At 38.7% G+C, this 22666-nt stretch overlaps 1 protein-coding gene across 1 annotated transcript; it reads right to left on the bottom strand.

Annotated features, from left to right (window-relative positions):
* Window positions 1-2682: 2682 nt before the first annotated feature.
* CASP7 (caspase 7) lies at window positions 2683-22666 on the bottom strand. Its single transcript, XM_030951202.1, has 7 exons — window positions 22629-22666; window positions 21323-21435; window positions 7803-7951; window positions 6819-6947; window positions 6166-6341; window positions 4638-4776; window positions 2683-4096 (listed from the first exon to the last, which is right to left on the bottom strand). Exons 2-7 carry the CDS (start codon window positions 21433-21435, stop codon window positions 3873-3875), a joined length of 930 nt encoding a protein of 309 aa, XP_030807062.1. The 5' UTR covers window positions 22629-22666; the 3' UTR covers window positions 2683-3872.

Below are 22666 nucleotides of genomic sequence, written 5' to 3'. Positions count from 1 at the left end.
CCTGGGAAAATCTGAAGGATTACAAGTGCTGTTCTCTGGCTCTACTGAGAACCCTGGCTGCAGTGAGAGATTCAAGGGCTTTCCTCTGTTTCTCTTTCTTCAGTTATTTTGCTCCATGGTGCCAAAAGTAAACGTGGTCCAGTCAGGAGTAGGGTGGTCAGGAATGGGGTGGGTTACACATGGAATTTTACCCCTGAGACACAACTAAAGCTATAAACTTTCATTCCTCCTGTTCTAGACTGTAAATGGGAATGACCCACTGCAAGCTTAGGTCCATCAGAGGTTTCTGCACATTTCTGTCAGTGTTTTTTTGAGTTTTTCTTTCAGGGACACCTTTGCAATTTTTGCCTTTTGGGAAGAAAGATTTTTTGTACAAACTGCTACGAAATTTGCTTCTAGAGTTTTCATCTGTTGCCTACCAGAAAAATAAAAGGAAAAAAAAAGCAATTTCCAAAACTAAAAATGACTGTACACAAAGTCAATAGTAGGGGCACAAACCAGGGGGTGCAATGAAAGGCAATATATTGTTCTGTTCAGTGTGACTGACAGTCACCTCAACTGGCAAACGATGCAATTACTACAAAACAATGTTCCAAGAGTCTCTGGCAGGATAAAAGTCTCTTCTGGATGTCAGTAAAAGTCAAGATTTGCATGTAGGAAGACAAATACCCGTGAGATTAGTTGTGCTATCTCACTCTGCCTTTTGGGAAAAAATTTTTAATTGTTACATCTAATTGTCTTTTCAACTGAAAGCAACATGGTAAACAGGTTATGTCTAATTCAAAACAGAAAATGCCAATTCCATGATTATACCCCTTCAGATTTTTGTATGCTAGGCATTAAGGGATTTGATTGCTTCAAACCTTTTGAAATGCAATGAGACATTTCAGTCAAAATGCAAAGAAAATGCCTCAAATTATTATGATGAAAGCTGTTATAAAACTTCAAAAATTTCCAAGATAAGGAAAACAAACTGTGTTAATACTTACAAGCAAAATGTCTTCATGGTGAAGAAGGTTATTAGAGAAATACACTTTCATGTAAATCCAGATTCCCTGTACTGCCTCCTGCAGCAAAACACGACGAGTCCTTGCCCTGCATTGTGACTGCCCTCTTCTAGTCCTTGTATAAATACAAACACCTGAAATATGACCCACAAGGAAATTCCTGTTTCTGCATGGGAAGTAACTAAAGACTGCTCTGGAAAGGGGAAATCCAGAAGATTAATATTCACTTAGAAGCAATGAAAAATATGCACATTTGAGGCAGTGATGTCTCCCACATAGGAAAAAAACCTGGAGACAACCTGGTTTTGTTGGTTCAGCTTTCTGAACAGTCCCCTCATTTCCTGAGCTGTTTCTAAAGCACAATATCCACCCATGGCTGGAATATAAAGCAGCAGTAAGAACCCTAAAAGATCATAAAAGTACCATAAATTGAAACCAATTTCAGACTTAAACAGCATTTAGTTAAACATACAATGGTGGAGCAGGATTTCTTGCGCTGCCCATGTCATGACAATGTAATTTCAGTGTTAGTCTTGGCTGAAAGTGAATTTTTGGGATTCTCTCCAGAAACATTCAGTGTATCAATAATGAAAGTGGATTTGCACACTAAACCATCTGGCTAATCCTGCAGATGGCAAGGGAATTGCTTTCCAATAGAAAATAGTCATAAATTTGATCAGGGAAAAAAAGGTAAATCACTATTCAGCAAGCTGGCTCTGCTGGAGTGGAAGGGTCAAGGGTTCCTCACTCTGAGTGGGCTCCTTCAGGCTCAGAGCTGCACAGATCCCAGCTCTGTCAGTATCACCATTCAGGGGTGATGTCTGGTGGTATACAATTTTCTTTTGAAATATTATTAATTTTATCTGGACATGATCTGAAGTAATGCACATCCAGCAGAGATCCTGGTCCTGACACAAGGGGATGTTTTTCTGTCTTTCACTTCTTCTCTGAGTTAATCTTTCCTCTCAGGCAGTGTATTCAGGGATTTTATGCTGATCTTTCTATATCTCATATATTGGAACTGGCCTGAAGTTCCGGAGACAGTGGAATATTGTTCACAGAAATTTAAAAACAGGCTAGACCTCAACAAATAAATACTAATGAACTATAAAGACATGAAAGACCCTCTAGAGAAGTAACAAATACTGAAATGTTGGCTGGCCATGGTAAACCAGGAACATCCTTAATTCCAGAAAATAGCTTAAGATGGAGCTATTTGTCAGAAGCAACAGGAGAACACTTCCACGTGCACTGCTAGAGCACTGTACAATTTACAGTATAAAGGGCAAGATGAAGCACTGGTGGAACATGGTATTTCCAATATAATACTTCCCCTAACTTTGGTTTACTCCAAGAGAGGACATGGCCTGTCCAACCCAAGTCACCCAGTGCCAAATCACTTTTCTAATCTACCTTTCCCCTGACACTGTAAACCTCCTCCTGAAAAGATGCCAGAGACCACCTGCATTCCTTAAAGAGAAAGAGACTGGGATATATCTTGGTTGGTTTTTGTTTTACCGAATCGGGTGACAAACACGCAGATATACAAAGGAATTTAAAAAAAAATGATTTTTATTGATGTCATGCTCAATATTTCCATAAATCATCATTTATTTAATTCAAACAACTGTAAATTTGACTCATGAAAAAAATATATGTCTCAATATTTCACAGTATTTGTAAGAAAATAAACTTAACAATTTGCTAACTTGGTTTTCATTTTCTCAGAAGATTGCAAGGAGTATAGAGTACATTAACAAGGAAAAGGATGAACAACTAATTCTTTATCAGTGTAACCAAATCATTAAACTTACTTTTTTTGACCTAGCTACCAACTAAGGGAAATATAAAAGTAGAAATATAAAGATCACCAACAAAACTCTAAAACACAAAATCAAGACCATACAGTAACTAAGAAGGCACTTTTGGTTTCTGATTCAAGTAACCATTTCCAGTTTTGGCAACTAGAAGTTAAATTTAAACACACATTTTTTTACTGGAACATATAATTCTACCTTTTCAACATTAAATTTTAATGTTTTAAAGCCTTGTCATTAACTTTGGAATCAACAAGCAGACATTTTTATTTCTGCAAGCAGAAGAAATGCAATGCCACCGTTTCAGGTTGTTCTCTCAGTCAACTGTCATTTGCAAGGCAAAATATCTTTACAAAGGCACTTTAATATGGTTCCATCCAAGTAGAATTTGCCAATCTTTCACGAAGATTTTAATTTTGATTGTTCTATTTGTTACATTTCTATACTGCTCAGGTAAATAATCTAAAAATATTGATTTTTTTATACATTCATCTTATGCTAGAATGATGACTAAGTAAACTGACTTCCAGATTGAGCACAGAGCAACCATTAGCCTTCATGAATAATGTTCATCAATTAAAACAAAATTAATATATTAGACTAAGAAACACCCTTTTAAATAGCTACAAACTCTTTTATTACTGGACATACCCATAATATGATGGTCTTTGGAAATTTCCAAGGAGATTATGGTTCCATGAGCTAGCAGTGAACAAGAAGGAGTCGCAAGATTTTTTTTGGTTTTATTCTTAATTTACAATCTGCTTTCTGAGAAAAAGCTTTATGGGTCATAACATCTTCAGTAGCCATAAATCATGACAGCCACACTAAGAGAAATCAAGACACAATAATTAGTGGTAGCTGTCAGGCTGGCCCACAGCTTCTTTAAAATATTGCATATTCTCCATCGATCAGATACCCCATCTTACAAAAAAATCTCGTGTTACCACATGTCTGTTATTAAAAATGCGTTACTCCTGTCCACAACCACATCTCCACCCAAAACCACAGCCTGAGCTTCCATCAGGGGCTGCACTGAAGTGCCCTGTCAGAAGTAGAGCTCCTTGGTGAGCATGGAGACCACGCAGGGGATCTGCTTCTTCTCGCTGAAGCGCGGATCGTCCGACTGCGACTCGAAGTTGGTGGCCACCACGTAGTTGACCCGAGTGAGGATCTGCATGATCTCAAGCTGCTTCCCATGCTCGTTCAGCACAGAGCACAAAGACTGCACAAACCAGGAGCCTCTTCCAGGATTCCTCCAGGAGTAATAACCTGACAGGAAAGACGGGGAAGAAAATACAGGGAGTGATTTTTGCTCTTTTGTGAGAAAGATTCTGGGCGAAGATTGACAATGCACACACTGAAAGCTGAACTCTTAATGGCTGTGTTACACATCCTACTTCATTAAAGCTGAGAATAATGTATATTAACTCTCCAAACCTCACACTGCTCAAGAACCATTCTACATTTTGGCATTAGGGAATCTGCAAGAAGTAAAATGACACAGGTTTCCTTTCTGAGGATAAGTATTGTACTGTAACTATTCGTCTTCCTGCCTTCATCACACATTCAGCACTCCAGGACATGGAAGTGCAAGATTCCCAGAACACAGGGAATCCTTTGGCCTTTGCCATCTGTAATCTCCCTTTTCCTCTACAGCCAGTGTAGAAGGGATGGATACCCAATGTACACTGAGCCTTTGTGCTTTGTCCATCAGTGTAAAATGTATCATCAGGGGCTCAATCTCCAATCCAGTCAGTACGGATGGTGAGTATTCAGGCTTCTACCCCCATCTTGACCCTCTTTTCCTTACCTGGCACTGTGGAATAAGCAAACAGAAAATCTGCCTCTACTGGGATTTTGTATCTTGGGTTGGCATCTGTCTCCAGGGTGTCATTGGCAGGTCCAGAGTCAGTTTGTATTCCTTCATCAAATTCAGAGCCTCTGCAGGCCTGAAAGCAGAGAATACAAATAGCATGTTTCCAGTAAGCAGAAACAAGGTGTTATAATAATTGGTATTCATCAAAGTTTTTTATTGGATTCAGTTCTAAGCAGTACTTTGAATGTATTAAAAGCAGAGATGCAATTCTGGGGGATATCTAATTGTTCAGTGACAAAGTTACAAGTTTACCCTTTGAAAAATATACATCCTGTAAGAAGAGGGAGGCAAAGGTGTTGAGGCTGTGCATCTCAGCTGTTTGTCAACAAGTGCCATGTCAGCACTGGTTTATTCTAACCATGATTAATTTTACCAGTCTAGAGTTATTGTCAGCACCCAATTATTACATAATGCTGTGTGTAGTGTGACTTCTGGACAATTTCTTGACAGTGGACTCCACAGGTGGAGACTCTACAGTGTGGACAATGTGGTCTAGTGTTTGACCACCCATTACAAATATATTGCATTTTTAATACTTTTCCATTTATCTCTTTGATTCTTAATTTTCTCTTAATGGTGGGTTTAGCTAAAGGGCACACTGGGACAATGGTCCTGGTGGGTAATTTTCAGCTCTTGATCAGTAGCTTTGACTGACAGCTCTTGCAAAAGAACAAGTCTGACTGGCTTATGTAAGAGGGCTGATTACCTTTATTAAGATAATTTTAAAGTCTATAAAGCAACCATGTCAAAAGTGTAATTAGAAGAAACATCACTTCAGTAGTATGAAGAGTCTAAAACAGTTTTCCCTTTGAGGATGAGGATTAATTGATGGATTAATAGCTTAGGGAAAACCACATCTGCTGCAACTCATGTATGTAAATAATACTATGTATAATGTAAAAAAGAGAATTCAGACCCACTATACGTCAGTTACTGCTGTTTGAAACAGTTGTCTTTAAAAGTTTAACAAATACAATTAATACATTAACTAATAATTGTATTAACTAGTATAATTATTTACATGGTAGTTTAAAAATGCAATATAAATTTTTAGGCTACTGAGGGAAAGAAAAGTGTTTCATTAAGCAGTGATTTGTAGAAGCAGCCTTAATTCAAAGAGACCTGGACAATATTACTCCTATTGAAAATCATATACTGTCCTTAGCTCTGTTTGCAGAAGTGAGTCTATCTTTCCACTTTGAAGTTCACGTATTACCAAGAAAAACCATGTAGAAAATTACAATGATAATATTCTTTACACCTGTAAATCTCATATATAAATTATCTTTTAAAAACAAACAATAATTTGATCCATAGACAAACTTCTCTCAACACATTTTTTCACAAACCTCCAGCAGCATTCAGTAAGTCAAGCTACAGGATTTTTCTAGGGCAGACAACCAACAAAGCATGTTTTCCCTGCTGCACCGGTAGGACACTGTATTCACCTCAGGGCTATTACCTGAATGAAAAACAGTTTGGGTTTGCCTATAAGGCTTTTACATTTGTCTCCTCTGAACAGGGCAGTCAGACTCTTGATAGCCATGGGCCCATCTGTGCCATAGATGAGCCCTTCTTCCCCATGGCTCAGGAGGATACAGGCAAAGCAGGCAGCATCACTGTGGTTCTCCTCAGCAGCTGCAAGGCAAACACTTCTGAGTCAAAAGGAAGCCACGTTTTAAATGGAAATTATATTTAACAAATGCATTTTTCTGAGGCTAAATATACACTGGGCTCCTACTGTCAGGCACGAGGAATGGATCATCTTTTACAAGGTGGTGAGTACCTTGAGTACATGGATGCATCCTTCACTTGACTCTGAGTTTAGCCCACTGGAATCAACAGGCTGAACTCCTCATCTAATATGAAGGCTCTTCAGCTAATACATGGGACAAGTGCTTCACAAGAACACCGTGCATTTCTGAATTGATGCTGGGGGATGAGGTGTGGAATTAAGCCCAGTCCATTCCGAAAACAAATCCTTCCATACAGAAAATTGTATGTGTGGGGCCTAAGCAATCTGCTCTACTTTAACCTGCTGTGAACAGGGAGCAGATTCAGTGATTTCCAAAGGTCTGTCCCCTTCTAAATTATTCTATGCTTCCGAATTTCTACCTTTCTTCAGTAATTTTTCCATATCATCACGGCTTCGGTCATGGTGTATATCAACCTCAAAGCCCAAGTTCTTAAAGCTCTTAGCAAGGTCTCCAGCATCTTTGTCAGTGCCATTGCGTGTGCCCATTCCTGCCAGAAAACAAAGAACATGGTTGACTGCACATTACACAACTCAAAGTGATTCACGTGTTTGAAGGCAAATGTTTAAGTTTATCATTGATAAAATTAAACAATGTCTTGGTGACATGTTTTTAAAACAATCCTCTAGCAGCATTGAGAACAAATTGTGAGATTTTAAAAATAAGGCAATTTTCAGTGTTAACACATATCTTATCCTGAAAAATGCTGGCGTGCCCCCAGCACCTTGAAACACAGGAGCTCTAAGGATGATCCAGCTCCTTTTGGTTATGCAGCACAACACAAAGCACCCCATGGAAAACCTATTGAAAAGTGTCCCTATTATACCCAGTAAAAGGAACTGACACAGAATCTTTGGGGGAAACAACTTACTGTGTTTGCCTAGTGTACAGGAAAAATCCTACAAACCTGATTGTAACACAAGTATTTGTCTACTTTGAAACCACATGTGGCCTGGAAAGTTGAATGCAGGAGTGAACAGAGCACAGCTACAGATATTAGCTTTTGTAGCTTTTAGCTGCAGCTCAGGGACAGAGAATTTATAACATGGGTTGCAGATGCCAAAGTTCAAATTTTAACAACATAGTTTTAAACTCCGGAACAAAGGTTTAGTTTGAAGTTAGTACAGCAAGGAGACATGGTGTTTGAGACATATACTGAAAAGATGTTGAAAAGAGCCACTAACATTGGTGTTAGAGAACAGGAAAAGTTTTAGGAACAACTATTTATCAAAAAGATAAAAACATTCATTAAAATTGCATGTCCTAAAAATAGAATACTTATTAATTAGAGAAAGTGTAAAAATTCTATGGTCTGTAATGAGTATCATCAAAGAAAGAACATTACCTGTCTTGTCTTCAAAATTTTTGTTGTTTATAATAATACATTTGCCAACTTTCTTGTAATCCATATTATACTGGAATGTGGGTGTAACAATTCGGTATTGATTACTAAGAGAGGGCTTTGGCTGCTCTTCTTCTCCATTCTTCCTTTTTCTAGGGGAACCAAATGAAATTATTGTTAGTGACCAGTCACATGCATGGCCTATTTACTGTAATTCAAACCACTCGTGCAGCCCTGCCCAATGTTTCTCTTTCTCCAATATTTGTTTTCTTCATTTACATTTTGGATTGAGGGATAAAGACCTCGTGATTTCCAAGAAGTGATTATTGTGTGTGGATGGATTCTGACGAGGTGAAATAACTCTGGAGGGAACTGCAGCCAACAGCAGGACACAGATCCTGACCCAGAGATAAAACAAATGGCCTGCATGAAGTGAGGCTGGCAGCAACCTTTTGCAAACTGTTTCTGGACATATTTTACTTTTACTGTAAGTAATTAATGTAAGAACAAACACATTTCCCTCAGTAGCCATTCCAGGAACATAAGATATGCAGTTTACCCAACTGTGTGATTTGTTTACTGAATCACCATCATCCCTAAATTTTGTTCAGATTAAGACTAAGAAGTAGGTAGTTTCTACTAAAAAAGGTTACAGATGTGAACAAGTCAGGTGTTAATTTGGTCTGCCAAACAGCAGTCTGAATCTATGCAAAGACCCAAGCACATTTCAATGTAATCATTGATACCTGAACATTGTAAAATAAAACCTAAGAAAAAACAAATCAAACTATTATAAAAATGATGTTAATGGGTTATATTAATAAATCTTCTCTGGTACTGATCTTTTTGCTCTGTACTGGAGCCTTACACTGGATTAGAAAGAGATGCCAAGGGATAGCACAGACATTACTCACAAATTTAATCTAAATAAAGTATGAATACCAAATCAATTACAGCCAGCATGCACACCACAAGTATGAGATGTACTTGCTTTTACAGGTGGACTTTTTGGTCCAAGCAGGGGGCTTCAGGTGTGGTTAAGATTTCCTCAGGAAAAACTGACACCAGGAAGAGCCTATAAGGAGTCTGATTCAATCCCAGAATTATAAGGAAGCTTTGGAGCCCACATAAAAACAATGCTCAGGAAAGGGCAGAAGAAGTTATTGGCACCTCTCTTATTTGTTCCAGCATCCAGCTTCCAATAGTATTTAGTGCTGATGTCTGAGAGGAAAACATAAATTACTTTCACAACACAAAGAACTGTACAATACAGTTTGGTTATAACATTAAATTTTTCCTATAATCTCAATTAATTTAAGTACTTTCACTATTCTCATCCTGACATCTTCCTAAAGAAATATTAATTTATTTGCTTCAATAATAACCTGTAGACATGAGATTGCTATGAATTGATTAAATGTAGTTTAGGGAATCTATTTTCTTACCTGCCTGATTTAACAATGGTTGTCTTTTAGCTTTAAGTGTTCTTTTTTTCATTACTAAAGGACAAGACCAATTGGAATCTATAATAAACCTCCTTTAAATGATTCATCATGTATAAATGCTACTGCAATTCAATTTCAAAACAGCTTCATCTTATCTTTGAGTGCCGTCACAGTCTATTATAAAGGGCCAAATTAAATAGCTGCACCTGGCAGGCTTCCATTATACTCTTTTTACATGTGACCATCTTAATATCATGTCCTCTTTTAGACTTCCCTTAGAGACTGAAAAACAAGATATTGAACTGTATCTACTTGAGGATTATGTCTGGAAATACAGGGTTTTTTTCCCTGACAAATTGCAAGTATGGATATTATCCCTGCATATGCTTCTTGAGGGCTCTGGAAGCAATAATTAAATATGCTTTGCCTCAAGAAAAAGTCTTAACCAATTCTAAACTAATTCTTCTAAAGAATCAGTCAGAGCTGTATGATGCTGATGTTACATTTGACTTTCAAAGAGATTTTGGATTCTTATTTTAACCTATAATTCCCCCTGGTTCTCCATCACCAGACAGTTCTTTGTGAAAGACAGAAAAAGAAATTTCAGAACAGCAAATAAACCACTCATGTCCATGAAGAGGCATTTCCTCAGCCCACAGGTTCTAGTTTCTACACATTTATCTGGCTTCAGTGATTTCCTGAAAAAGTCATTCAAATAACAGTGGCTGTTATAGACAACAGGAGATCTTCAAGGGGATTGTGCACACATTTCTCTTTATGTCCAACCCATGAGCAGCTGTCAGCACTCAGGGATGGACCCATTTGAGCAGCAACATGTTTACACTGTCTGCTCTTCTAAAATCCTGGAAGTGACCTAATCCAGCCCAGAAATCAGGCAGCCACGTTACCCCACAAAAAGCCCCACTGAAAACAGCAGCAAGGGTTAAGTGGCACAGCAATGCAGCCACACAACTTCTCTGAAACCACCTCACTCCCAAGGTCAATAGTTCGCACTCATTCATGCAGAAACACTCGTGAGTTTAAGGGATGTAATTCCTGCTGCTGGAATTCTCAGGAGCAGCCAGCAGCTCTGTGCCAGTCAATGGCAAACACCAGAGACAAGCCTTGGCAGCTCATTTCCCCATTCCCTTCCACAGGACACTGTGGTTTTACTCCAGTGATTCCTCCCAGGTTAATGAGAAACCCAAAAACCCACAGCATGGTCACGCCTATCACTTCCTTACTGGCAGACAATAAAAAAGTTCCAGAAATCTTCTGGCATCAGTCCCAAGTGAATAAATAAGGGAGCAAAGGCTGTGGATTACACTGAGCCTGGACCTGCAGTCCAGACAAGATTCTGGCTCCTGTGCCAACCTAGCACAATATGGGAACTGCCTGACTGGACTACACTGACAGCATAATGCCCAACTTTTCCGACTTAACAAGCTAAATCAGATCTTGTAATGATAACTAATAAAGTTATAAATAAGTAATAATCAGGCCTCAAGGGAAATCTCCTGGCAGTGACAGGCAGACTTATGACTGAAAGCTTAAATCTTTTTTTCTGAACTTTGAACTGGACAGCAGCTAGTATAAATGTTTATTGCTGTTCTTACTAAGCTTTCTATTTACTGTATTTTCCAAAAGGGTTTCCACTGATCAGTTATATGCTGTTATAAAATGTTTTAAACTATGTGCCCTCTGCTTGATTTGTTTCTGCTTCTCGGACATCTACTGTCTTTAATTTCCCTCTTTTGGGATTCAAACTTGCCTGGACTAAACAGAAAGTTGAATTTCATTACTGTTTACTCATTCTTCAGGTCTTAATTACATCTGTGCCATTATTCCTCACACCATTAGTAGTCACTGATCCTTCCCTTCCAAGGCATCACTAAGCTATGTGCAGTAAAACTGAGTGTGCTAGAGATCAATTTAGATTTATCCATTAAAAAAAAATGAACAGGAAACAAAATTTATAAATAAGCCAAAACATGGTTCAATATTTTGTTCTATGTTTCTACTTTAGCCTCAATAATTAGTGATCTGATGTGGGCTCCATAATTTATAGTTTTGATGCTTTCTGATGATCGTGCATTATGATCTCCTACTTCTACATAAACTTCTCTTCAAATTACCAGCTTTAATACTTTTATTCAGCTTTAATGCCTTTATCCAGTCTAATTTCACTGTATTATACACCTCTAATTACTGTACACTCTCCCCACTTTGAATTTTTTTTTAATCTTGAACCCTGTGGGCAATATCAAGCAAAAGACACTTGTTAAACCTGACTAGAGCTTTTTAGATCTTGAGTTCCCTAAGCCACACTCTTTGTTCTTGTCAGATCTGTTTTGGTAGTGTCATACAGATTTAGAATTGCATGCAAATAACAGATTATCCTGTTGCCTTTTTCCATTAATATTGCATCAGGTTGGCAGAACAGCAACATTTCTGGACGAGAACAATGTGTCACTACTTGAATTGTCTTTCATAAAAATGAATATTCCTTTACTGTTAAAAATCAGAAAGCATAAATTAAATGGGATGAAGGCTAAACCTCAAGGTCTAGGCCAAATACTAAAACTGTATTACAGTGCACTTGGAAGTGCATACTCAGGCTTGCAAATTATGTGCCACGAGAGAAACTGAAAGAAAAAGCTGATTAGCTGAAACAGAAGTCTCCTGAGGAAAAATGGGCAAGTGAATAGGAGGAAGTTCAAGTAAGCATTGCATACTTTCAATTTCCCTATTAGCAAATGTTAGCAAAGGACTGCTGACTTTGATAGATGAGCACCAACAAAATCACCAGTCTTTAGAAGGTTATTTTAAAATATCTTCCAGATAGATGTCAAAAGAAAACTGAAAAAAAATTCTAATATTAAAGTCAGGATATTTTTCACACAATAGAAAGTCTTCATTTAGCAGAGAGAAGAAAAGTGATCCTACAAAACTGCACACAGAAGTTCCCCAAAAAGGCATTTAAATATTATTTCCCCTACATTGCTAACCATGGCACACAGATGTCTTACACAAAAGGCATGAAAACTGACAGCTGCAATTTAGAATAGCAAACATAAAAAACACAATACCACACAAAAAAACCCAGTGTTCCTAGATTTCTGTTCCCTGTCAGGATCTTGTTTCATCTGTTAAAGGAAATAAAAATTTCAGTGAAACAGGCTAAGCTGATAATACTGGAGTCTGAAGTTCATATTTATTGATGATATACGAAGTCTGTGCTGCCCTTGCCTATTTATGTATTGGTTTGCTGAAATGTCCAAACTTTGAAAGTCATTTTTGGGAATGGGTGGAATAAAGGGGAATGGCCAGTGTGACTCCTGGAACACCACAGCCCCCAACAAACCCACTCCACTTCCCTCCTGGGAGCAGCAGGACTGCTCAGGCAATCAAATAATGACTGTAAATGCTCTCAAGAACAGGGCCACAGGAATTAATCAGCCTTCAGCATCTTTTTGAATGCTCATTAGTTCATGACTTCTTAAGGGCATCTTTGGAATCAGATTGTCAGCTGACTAGACAAAGCCAACAGAGGCAGAGTCTTTTCTTTGAATGAATCTGAAGTCAGGAACCAACTAGGACAGTACCCCTTGTTCATCTGGAAACTCGTGTCACAGGCCCTTCAAATAATGGTAAACACAGTCATTTTGAACAGAGAATATTGCTGTAGCAGTATCAAAAGAAAGGAGTTAGGAAAACAATGTGATTATTTCCTTGAACTTATCTTGATAATACTAGAGCTGGGAAGGACCTAAGCTATCATTAAAAAAATTCTTTCCAATATTGAACTGAGTTATTCATCCAAAAAAAAAATAGTGTCATACTAAAAAAGTACTTTTGTTCTTGATCTGACATATGAAACAGTACTATACCAGATTTCACAGAAAATTTGCAAAATAAACCTCTTCAATTTACTTAAAGAAGTCCTGGCATTTCCCTACATTTTTTAATACCACATCTGAGAGTACAACAGAGAATAAAATATATTTATTAAGGCCATATGTTAGCTATGCTTTGCCCATTTAACTTGACGAAAGGTATTAAACAAACCAAAATGAGTTGTGCTTCTGCTGTGGAATAACTTTGGGAAAGTAACTCCGTATTTCTTGGTCTCAGTTCTTCCATCACAAAATGAAGTCTAAACAAATGTATTTCATAAAGCAACTGCAGATCATGTGGCTTCTTTCCAAGGGGATGGTGGTACAAAACCTGATGCCCCGTGTTCCAACCAGCTGAGCCAATCTCAGGGGCAATCCTGGGCCCTTTGCTCTGGGATGCCCCTGCTCCAGCAGGGAGCTTGGACCAGAGGAGCCACTGCGGTCCCTTCCAACCTGACACACTCTGGGATTCTATCCAGTAATAATTTTAAACTAGAATACTTCCAAAATTCACATTTTGTCCATCTGTGCAATGTTTATGTCTAGAGTGTGTGGGTTAGCTCACTGACAGGTGCCCCCTGGAGAGAAAAGGCATTGAACAAACCATCCTTACTGTAAAGTCATTGTTTGCATTCTTATTGTAAACATCCACTATGAAGGATTACAGTGGATCTCAGTCCAGAAAAAAATTCCTAACTTTGATTATTACACATTAGTTTCCCTGAAGAGAGAACAATGCTAGTGCCTGTATGACTATTTAGCATCAATTGAAACACTGGATACATTTTCAATACCTCATTATAAGACATTTTTCAGACCCTAAGCTACTCTTGTAGCTTTTTTGTCCCATTTTAGTTTCAGATCCATCTCCAATTAGGAGAGAGAATCTTCTCTAAAAACCTGGAAAACTGAGAAACTCAGTCCAAAACAACTCACAGTATAATGCAAGAGTTGAGCTGTTTGAAAGAACAAGCCTCAGACTACAACTTCTGGCATACTTTGTAAATGTCTTTTGAAGTTCTGATAGTTAATCTAAATATGCCTTCCTGTCTTTTTAAGTATGTGTTAGTGATGGCCTTAACTAATTCGAATCAAAACCACAACTGCAATTTAATTTATTATATACAAATGAAGCAGACCAAGTGCATTGGGACTAAGCCAGCTGCACTTTGGACAAGAAGTTTCAACAGAAAAATATCTAATATTGTCCACATTTCACAACAGTTAAAAAAAGACAAAAGTAAAAAGAAAAGAAACAGGTAGCAGTCCCTTAGTTTTGTGCATTTAATATTTTAGGGTTCACTTACAACCCACATGACAATTTTGTGGTGTGATGCCTGCAAAACAGAGTTCTAAACTCTCAATCATCACTTTGTAATTGAGATTCAGCTTCCCAATTAGCTGCAGGATATCTGCCATGCAGGCCTCACAATATTGTATGCAACATAACAGCCAAAAAACATTCAAAAGGTAAATTTTTACAAATAAAGGATTTTGCTTGCTGAAAGGCTTTCTGCTCATTTCTAGAAAACCTGCACCTCCATACCTTCTGTGGGTGTTCTGGAAACTGAAATCTTGCATGACCATACCCTAGGCAGTACAATGTACATAGGCAACTGACAATTCTATGCAAAAAAAAAGATGAAGCCTCTTTTACCTTTCACAGGTACTAAGAGAAATTAACAGGTACATATGGATTGCTCGCAAAATGACTCAAAATAAAGCAAGCCCTCCAAACACTAATGCTTAGAGAACACTCTGGCAAGGATTAGCAATTGCAAAATGCCAGTGGAGCTAGGATTAGCTAAACTGAACTGTTTTAGGGTATAAACTCATGATTTTTCCAAACAGGTGCCAGAGAAGGAAGGAGGTAAATAACATTCTATAATACCTTGGCTCATCATCAAATGGTACTCCACACTGCATCTGAAAACAGCTTCAGCCTGTGCTCAGGAGCAAGTCTGGTGTTCTGTGGCACTGCTAGGAGCCCACCATGCTGGGGTTGCATTGCAGAGAGAGCAGGAGACTCTGTGAGCTCGGGCCCCAGCATTCGCCTGTGTCAGCGCTGGGCCACGCTGGACTGTTCTGCTCTGTGGGGCCATTCAAAGCCCCCGAGCCAGCACCCTGCCAGCTGAGGTCATGCAGCCCCAGCCACCTTTGCTGACAAGCAGAAAACACCCTCCCATCACTCATTCTATCTCTGCTCCTGTGCAAGAGCACAGGAAAATAGATTTTGAGATGGAGGTGGGACAGCACACTTCTCCTCTTCCTTCTGTCAAAACCTGATCCGCCATTCCTACATAATTCACACAACTAATGTTTCCAGCACAATAATGCAAATTAACATGCTTAGTTTACAAAGCCTCCCTATACTTTAACTAATACAACTACTTCCTACATATTTGTGGGAACCCAGAACATCCCTCTGGCTGTCCAGGATGGCCAAGACCCCTGCCAGGGGGCTCAGAAGCCCTGGCATGGAGCCCAAACACCTGTGGCTTTGATTATGACCTGTGGAGCAAATTACCAGCCTTATATAAGATCAGCAAGCCACAACAGTCTAGGTAGAATAATAGTGAAGTTATCATGGGGTGGAAAAGTAGATTTTGGGGTTTCTGGTATGGGGGTTCAGAAGGCAAGATGGAGGGATCTGGGCGTGTCCAGCCTTTCTCCTTCTTCTTGGCCTCCATCTTCTGCTGTGATGTTGGCAATTACAGATTGGTTTAGAGTAGCAGCTCACTGTCTAACATAGGTGATAGGTAGTGGAAAGTAATTGTAAACATTGTATATTTAGTTTTTAGTATAAAGACATAGCACTGCCCCGGGGCAGGCAGAGTGCCTGGGACTGTGCTGATGGACAGACCTCGGCAGGGCAGGAGAACATTTTTTATAGATAAGATACAAGAAACAACCTTGAGACCGAGAACTGAAGAGCCCTGCCTCCTTCTTCAAGTGCTGGGCTGGGAAAAGAGACTTTCTAACTTATCTCGGGGCGACCCAAAAGACCCCGAGACATATTTACCCTCAAACAGTTTTGGTTTATTATAAATTTGGCTTAAATTTGTTTGGATTGCTCTGAAACCTCAAATGTCACATTACAAAACAGATGTCCTCCAAATTCTGTATGATACAGGCCAGAGTTTGTTGTAATGAAGGAAATAAATTACTACACTAATTACAAAACTTAATTAGGATACTTGACTGTGATTACTTCAGATACAGTTCCTGGATAACACAGTGTTTGCTCTACTTCACATTAAAAAGGCTCCAAGGAGACTGGAAACAAATATTGACTGTGAATCAATGAGTTCTTGTAATAGAGACTAAATACTATTTCAAGACACTTGGGCTTTTCCTATGAGGTAAATGCAGTAAGCATCCAAGGGAAAGTAGAAGCACTGGCCACAGTTTCCACCCATTGTTAAATATTCCTGCAGTGTTCTCCAGAAGCTGACTTCCAGAGCTAAAAAAAATTGCTTTAACAAAATAACGACAACAAAACCTCCAAAACACAGACATACACACATATACACAAAAAAACCCCCACCAAACAAACAAACAAAACAAAACCAAAACAAACCAAAACCACCTCTGATTTAAAAAATAGTAATAAAAATGAAACATTCCTGTTTTCTTTGTTACAATTTCTTAATTATCTTTGTAGGAAGTTTTCCAGACTATAAATTACTTCTGAAATTTTATGTTTGATGCTTTCAGGTGAACCTAAACAATTGACATTTACCTTGTGCTAAGCAGAACAAGCAAACTCTGAACAAAATTAAAATTATATTGTGACAGATTTTGGAGCTGTGACAGTGACTTCCTTAGAGACATTAAGGAAACATGAGGCTGAAACAGGAGGTCAGCTCAGACATCTGAGCTGCAGCCCAGAACATAACTTCAGATAATGATTCATCAGCTGTTAGTTGCTTTAAAGTAGCTTGCTATTTTTAGTCTATCTAAGGATAAAAGAGATACTTTTCTTAGCAATATTTATTTTGAAAGGTCTACTATATTCTGACACTGAAAAATGTGTAACAGAATGGACAACACTGGAGAACATATGTATCTGCATCCCTGTGAAGTTGTTCTCCATAAAAGTTCTACCTGAAAGCAGCTTTGACAAATCAATATAAAAATAAGCTGTTGGTAATGCCCATACAGGCACTTATGGGCTGGACTCGATGATCCTTGTGGGTGCCTTCCAATTCAGAATGAATGTGATACTGTAAAAATAGATCCCCAAAAGACAGAGGAACACCAGAAAAGCTTAGCTGAAACAAAGACAACCTTCTACACCTGTTACAACTGCAGACCTGAGGTTCAGCTGAGGATGAATCTCAAAAATGAGTATTTATTCTTTGAAGGACAAGGTTATTTATGTTGAGAAATATGGCTGTACTGAGACAAGGGTCATGAAGTTAAAACAGACAGCCTTTGGTAACATCTTCGCTTCCCCACTTTGATGTCCTACAACCCAAATAAACACTGTACATACGAAAAGAAAATTTATATACCCATGAATCTTTTTCATCTAAATACTAATTACAAACCTGGTGGGTATCGTAACAATATAACTATCACAACCACTGCACTACAGAAAGTGAGAGGCACACTGGCATTTCCAGGAAACTTCCAAAGTACTCAAAAGTCTCAAATTTTAAAGTGGTGTGACTTGACAGAAATAAATATCTTACAGATATTTTGGATTTGCAGTGTTAAACAGCTAAAATATTCTTGGTGACTGCATACCCCACAAAACCTCTAAAATTTCTTAGTGGGATTTATTTACAATCCATTTAATGTGTCTGCATTGAGGGCACTATAGAATCACACACCTCCTTTTGTAACTAAGTATTTGTAAAGATTTCTGAATAGATATTTAAATTGTGTTATTTAATTTAGTTAAATTGTGATATTTAAACTGTTTCCAGATGAGAAGGGGAATATTGACTATAAAACAAGACAGTAGGGCTGGAGCAGATAAAAGTAACCGGATGACAAATGGTTCTATACAATTAAATTAGGATAAAACTGGTGCCTAGATACTACTAATAACAAAACTCTTCTGTACTGTTCCTTCACTGAAGCCCATGAGCAGTCAGGATTCTTGACAGTGCAAATGCAAGTCTACCAAGCCTTATGAATTTCTGGAAGCAGCTTTTTTAAAAAAAAACCTATGTTGGTTTTTAAATTAGAAATCCTAATTTATCTTAATTAGGATTAAGAGAAATCTTCACTCTACTTAACACAGTGCAATTTTATTCCATTTCATGTTACATTAGCTTTCCTGGATGCTAAAATGCATTTGCTGCTATCAAACTCCCTAATGGAGGTCTCCAATAAAACAAAAAAGATACCAAAGGAAGTTATTAATTCTTCCTGTGGAGAAGCAAGACTTTGTTTAAATCTTTGCAAGTGTCAAAGGAGCACACATAGCATAGTAAAAAACCCCAAACTTGTATAGAAAAAATTATATTAGTTAGCTAAGAAAATAAAATACACATTTGAAATCCTTAGCTGACTCTTTCTTTAAACATGTTTTAAACATTTTTGGTGCACAGCCTTGCCAGAATGTGCAAGGCTGTGCACCAAAAATGTGCCTGTGCACCAGTTGCTTTGTGGAACATAACTTTTTGCTCAGCTGCAGCACAGCCCATTTTTTGCTCTTTTGGCAGTACACAAAATTAATCCCCTCCTGCCATCTAGTGGCTAAATAAAAACCCGGCTGGCACATTTAATCCAAAATTTCTTCCAACTCTTTTCCCCACCGGACAGTTTTTCTCACCAACATTAGCTAAGAATTAGCACTTTTCCTTGGTACAGCAGCCTCACAGACTTCTCAGAGAGAAATAAGCTGCAGTGAGTAAGATTTTAATTTACTTCTAGTTACTGCTGTGACAGGGCAGATCTCCAGTCACAGCCATGGAGTGGCAAATTGGAGCTGTGAAGCTCCTGGAAACAGCTGGTCTTTCTGCACAGCTTTCAATTTGGCCTCTCACTTCTCTGTTCTCTGAAATTAAAATTGATGTGCTTATGTAACATCACAAGTTCCTTGTTTTCCTATTGAACTTATGTTAAGCAATAGTACATGAAATGCAGTGAAGAATTTCATTGAGGGTACTGCACAACTGGTAAAAGACTGGGTGGATAAAACAAATTAAAAGGGACAATAAAATTGTAGTCACTCTGAAGCTTTCTGAACACCTTATTTAAGATGTATTTCTTCATGTTGCCAAAATGAAGCTTTGGCAATCAGGACAGAGAGCCGCACTGGTTCAAGTACAAATACATCTACAGTACTGACTAGGAATGAGTCTGAAGAAAGCAAACAAAAGAGATTGGATACAGAATATATTCTCACAGAGACTTAGGAACATCTTCACCAAAGATGTTAACATCTGGAATTTTCTTCCACACATACATCTCTTCTGAATTTACCCAAAATCTTGACATGTGCATATCTCCTGGCTACAGCGACATTCTGCACTATGTTAAAATTACATTTTAACACTTGTTTCAAACCTGCAGCATGAACTTTTCATTGCATGTCCCCAGAATTGCCTGTGAGGCACAAAGAGTGACCATTCTCTCTTCACTTTCTCCTTTATCACAATCATAGTTTAGATCAGATCCCATTTTCCTTTATCCTCTCACATTCCTCCCCTATCTTCCTACAGATCAAAGACTTTTAGTTTCTGTAAGACAAAGACAAATAACTTAATTGTCAAGCACCTCATTAATCTTTAAGAAATCACTACTTTCTTCAAGAAACTCTGTTGGATTTCTCAAAAGTATTTTTTTCCTACAAAATCGAAGTTGAATTCTCTCAATTACCTCATACTTAATGTGAGTAATTTTTTACTTCTAAAGAAAAATGTTGTAAATTGCATCTTCAAGAAGTTCCCAAAAGATGAATGCCTCAAACTGATGAATAGCCAAATTATTAGAAAAATTTCTTATGGAAAAAAGTCATAGAAATGCTGATTATTGCCTTTTCTTTGGCAATTATTAACTTTGAGTTGCATAATTTAGTAATAGTATTAGCATATCACCTCTTATAAAGAAGACCAAATCAAATATCAAAACACACATTTTATAAAGTTGAAAAGAAACCTTTGAAAAAGTATTTGACAAGATTTAGAAACAAATGTTACATTCCTCTATTTGTTAAAATTAATAATACACATACACATCATGAAACAAATTTGAGGAATGATAAAATTAGATGAGAAAGTACAGTGATTTGCTTAACAGCACATCAAAAGTCTTTTAAGACTAATGCATCTTCACTTCTCTCACAAATTTGTTACCCCTATTAAACTCATAGAATAAACAGCAAAAATTAAAGTATATTAGCCATGTACTGTCTGAATTACACTGCTCACTTTAATGTAAATTTCCAAGAGTAAAAAAAATGAAAACCTCTATGTAAAAGCATTAGACTTTGCATCAAATATATCTTGCACAATCTCACTAAATCCAACGTGAAGTAGCCATTTGCTGACATTCAACAGTATTTATAAACTTTGCATGTTCATTTTTCATCTTTTGCATTTCCAATCACATCTATCCACTGTTTTCAGGAGTACAGACAAGCAGTAAATAGTTCTTGCTTCCCACTGGTTTAATGAAAGCAAGCTTATGCTTCAGTGAGACTGCTATGCTTTAAAATGAAAGGCTTTTAATGTGTTCTGTAAGGGGTTACATCTCTAGACTTGGTGAGGCTTCTTTGTGCTACAACCTAGATGGCACATCCAGGCTTTAAAGTAACTTAGACAGCCAGCAGGGGATTCCAGTGATGCTGGAGATTAGCTGAGCTGAGTGCAGTAAAATAGATAATTAATGGCATATTCAATTCCCAGCTCCACCAAAGGTCAATGTTTAAGATGTGGGACTGTAATTGATGCTAAATGAACTTGGTGGTCTCTTAGATGCCAAATAAAACTTATGGGAGATATTATAGGTTTCCCTATGGAGGATATTACAAAGAAATGCTTTAAGGTACAGAGAAGATACATTAAACTCATACAACATAAACCATCTTTCCATCCAGACCATCAATAACATTGTGAACATGGCAAACTGAACACCAAATCAAGCCTTTTTATGTTTCTATGATTAAAAGGGTACCATGGCAGCTGATACAACAACAAAAACAGGAGTATAAGTAGGAACTTACTTTCCAAAAAGTGAGAACCTGCTGCTTCTGTCTGGCCTTGCATCAACTACATCACAGCCATTTTCATCATCTCCCTCTCCAGCAGGGAGATCACCACGCTGATCCTCTGACATCTACAAATGAAAGTACAAGAATGTAAGTGTCCCTCAGTGAGCACTGACATTTTAGAAATACTTCTATGAACCAGATTGTTTATGGTCTGGTTTACAGAAGATACATGTGAGGGTTTTAGTCAGTTTTATTGTACAATACTTCCTGAAGAAAGAGTGGCTATGGATTTCTGGTCCTGAATTGCTATGGCATTGCAGATGTTCAGCCATCTCTATTTTCTTGTGCCAGTTACCAAAAGGAACCCGTCTAACATCACTCTCAAAAATGCAGATTACAGCAAAATCAAAAATAATTCTATGGTGAAAGATCACAGAATATAGAATACAATCATAAAATAGAATCAGAATATTCTGAGTTGTAAAGGATGCCCTGGGATCATCAAAGTCCAACACCTGGTAATCCCAAGTATGCTGCCATGTGCCCAAGTGAGCTGTCCTCATCACAGAAGGAATTCCCAGATAGTTTCCCATAGTCTGGGAAGAAGCATGTTGGGATGAAAGCAAGGGCTCCTGTGTTTTCATTTGCACATACATAGTCAGATGTGTGTAAGTGAAAGACTCCTGTGTGTTTCCTATGGGTGGTTGTAGTGTCATCATTAAGCAATGGGGAAACCCCAGCAGAAGGATCAGCGCCAGCTCAGCGGAGAGCAGCGCGGGGCACACACAGGATCTGCGCTCGGGGTGGGATGCACTGAAACATCTGGTCTCTGCTTCCAGACTTTCACCAGGAAATCAGCACTGGTTCCTGCCCCTTTCCCATAGTTAGGCAGATTAAATTCGCTTTTATCACCCATTTACTGAGAAGAGCACACGTTTACATCGAAAACCACCCCGGTACCAGCAGCAGCTCAGAGCCCACCAGTGGCACCAAGGCCGCACCACCCAGCCAGGGAGCGGAGCCCTGGCAGAGCTTTGGGAGCTCCCCGAGAGTAAGAGCAGCTCCCCGAGAGTAAGAGAAGCTCCCCAAGCCGGGTCCAGCTCGGTTTTGGCAAACACACCCACACACAAGCGGCAAACACCCCCCCCCCCCCACACAAAGCAAGCGGAGCGCGCAGGCCGCGGTGCCGGGAGCGGCTGCCAGGGCAGCGGAGCGCAGCGAGGAGCGGGCACCGAGGGAGGAAAGCAGGGCAGGGGGCCGGGCAGGGGGCCGGGGGCGGCAGGGGCAGGGGAAGGGCCGGGAAGGGCCCGGGGCTTGCCTTGCTGCTGGGTCCGGCCGAGCGGGAGCGAAAGCGAA

This window comes from Camarhynchus parvulus, chromosome 6 (assembly GCF_901933205.1).
Source record: "Camarhynchus parvulus chromosome 6, STF_HiC, whole genome shotgun sequence".
NCBI classification, from domain to species: Eukaryota; Metazoa; Chordata; class Aves; order Passeriformes; family Thraupidae; genus Camarhynchus; species Camarhynchus parvulus.
The sequence above is the reverse complement of the archived record's forward strand: the minus strand, read 5'-3'. Positions and strand labels throughout refer to the sequence as shown.

What these genes read in the sequence shown, in the direction of transcription:
- CASP7 (XM_030951202.1), bottom strand. Translation starts at nt 21,435, where the DNA reads ATGTCAGAGGATCAGCGTGGTGATCTCCCTGCTGGAGAGGGAGATGAT. An exon ending in GGAAAAATTACTGAAGAAAG is followed by an intron (nt 6,342 to 6,818) that starts GTAGAAATTCGG and finishes TTTGCCTTGCAG; the next exon opens with CTGCTGAGGAGAACCACAGT. An exon ending in TGCTTATTCCACAGTGCCAG is followed by an intron (nt 4,097 to 4,637) that starts GTAAGGAAAAGA and finishes CTTTCCTGTCAG; the next exon opens with GTTATTACTCCTGGAGGAAT.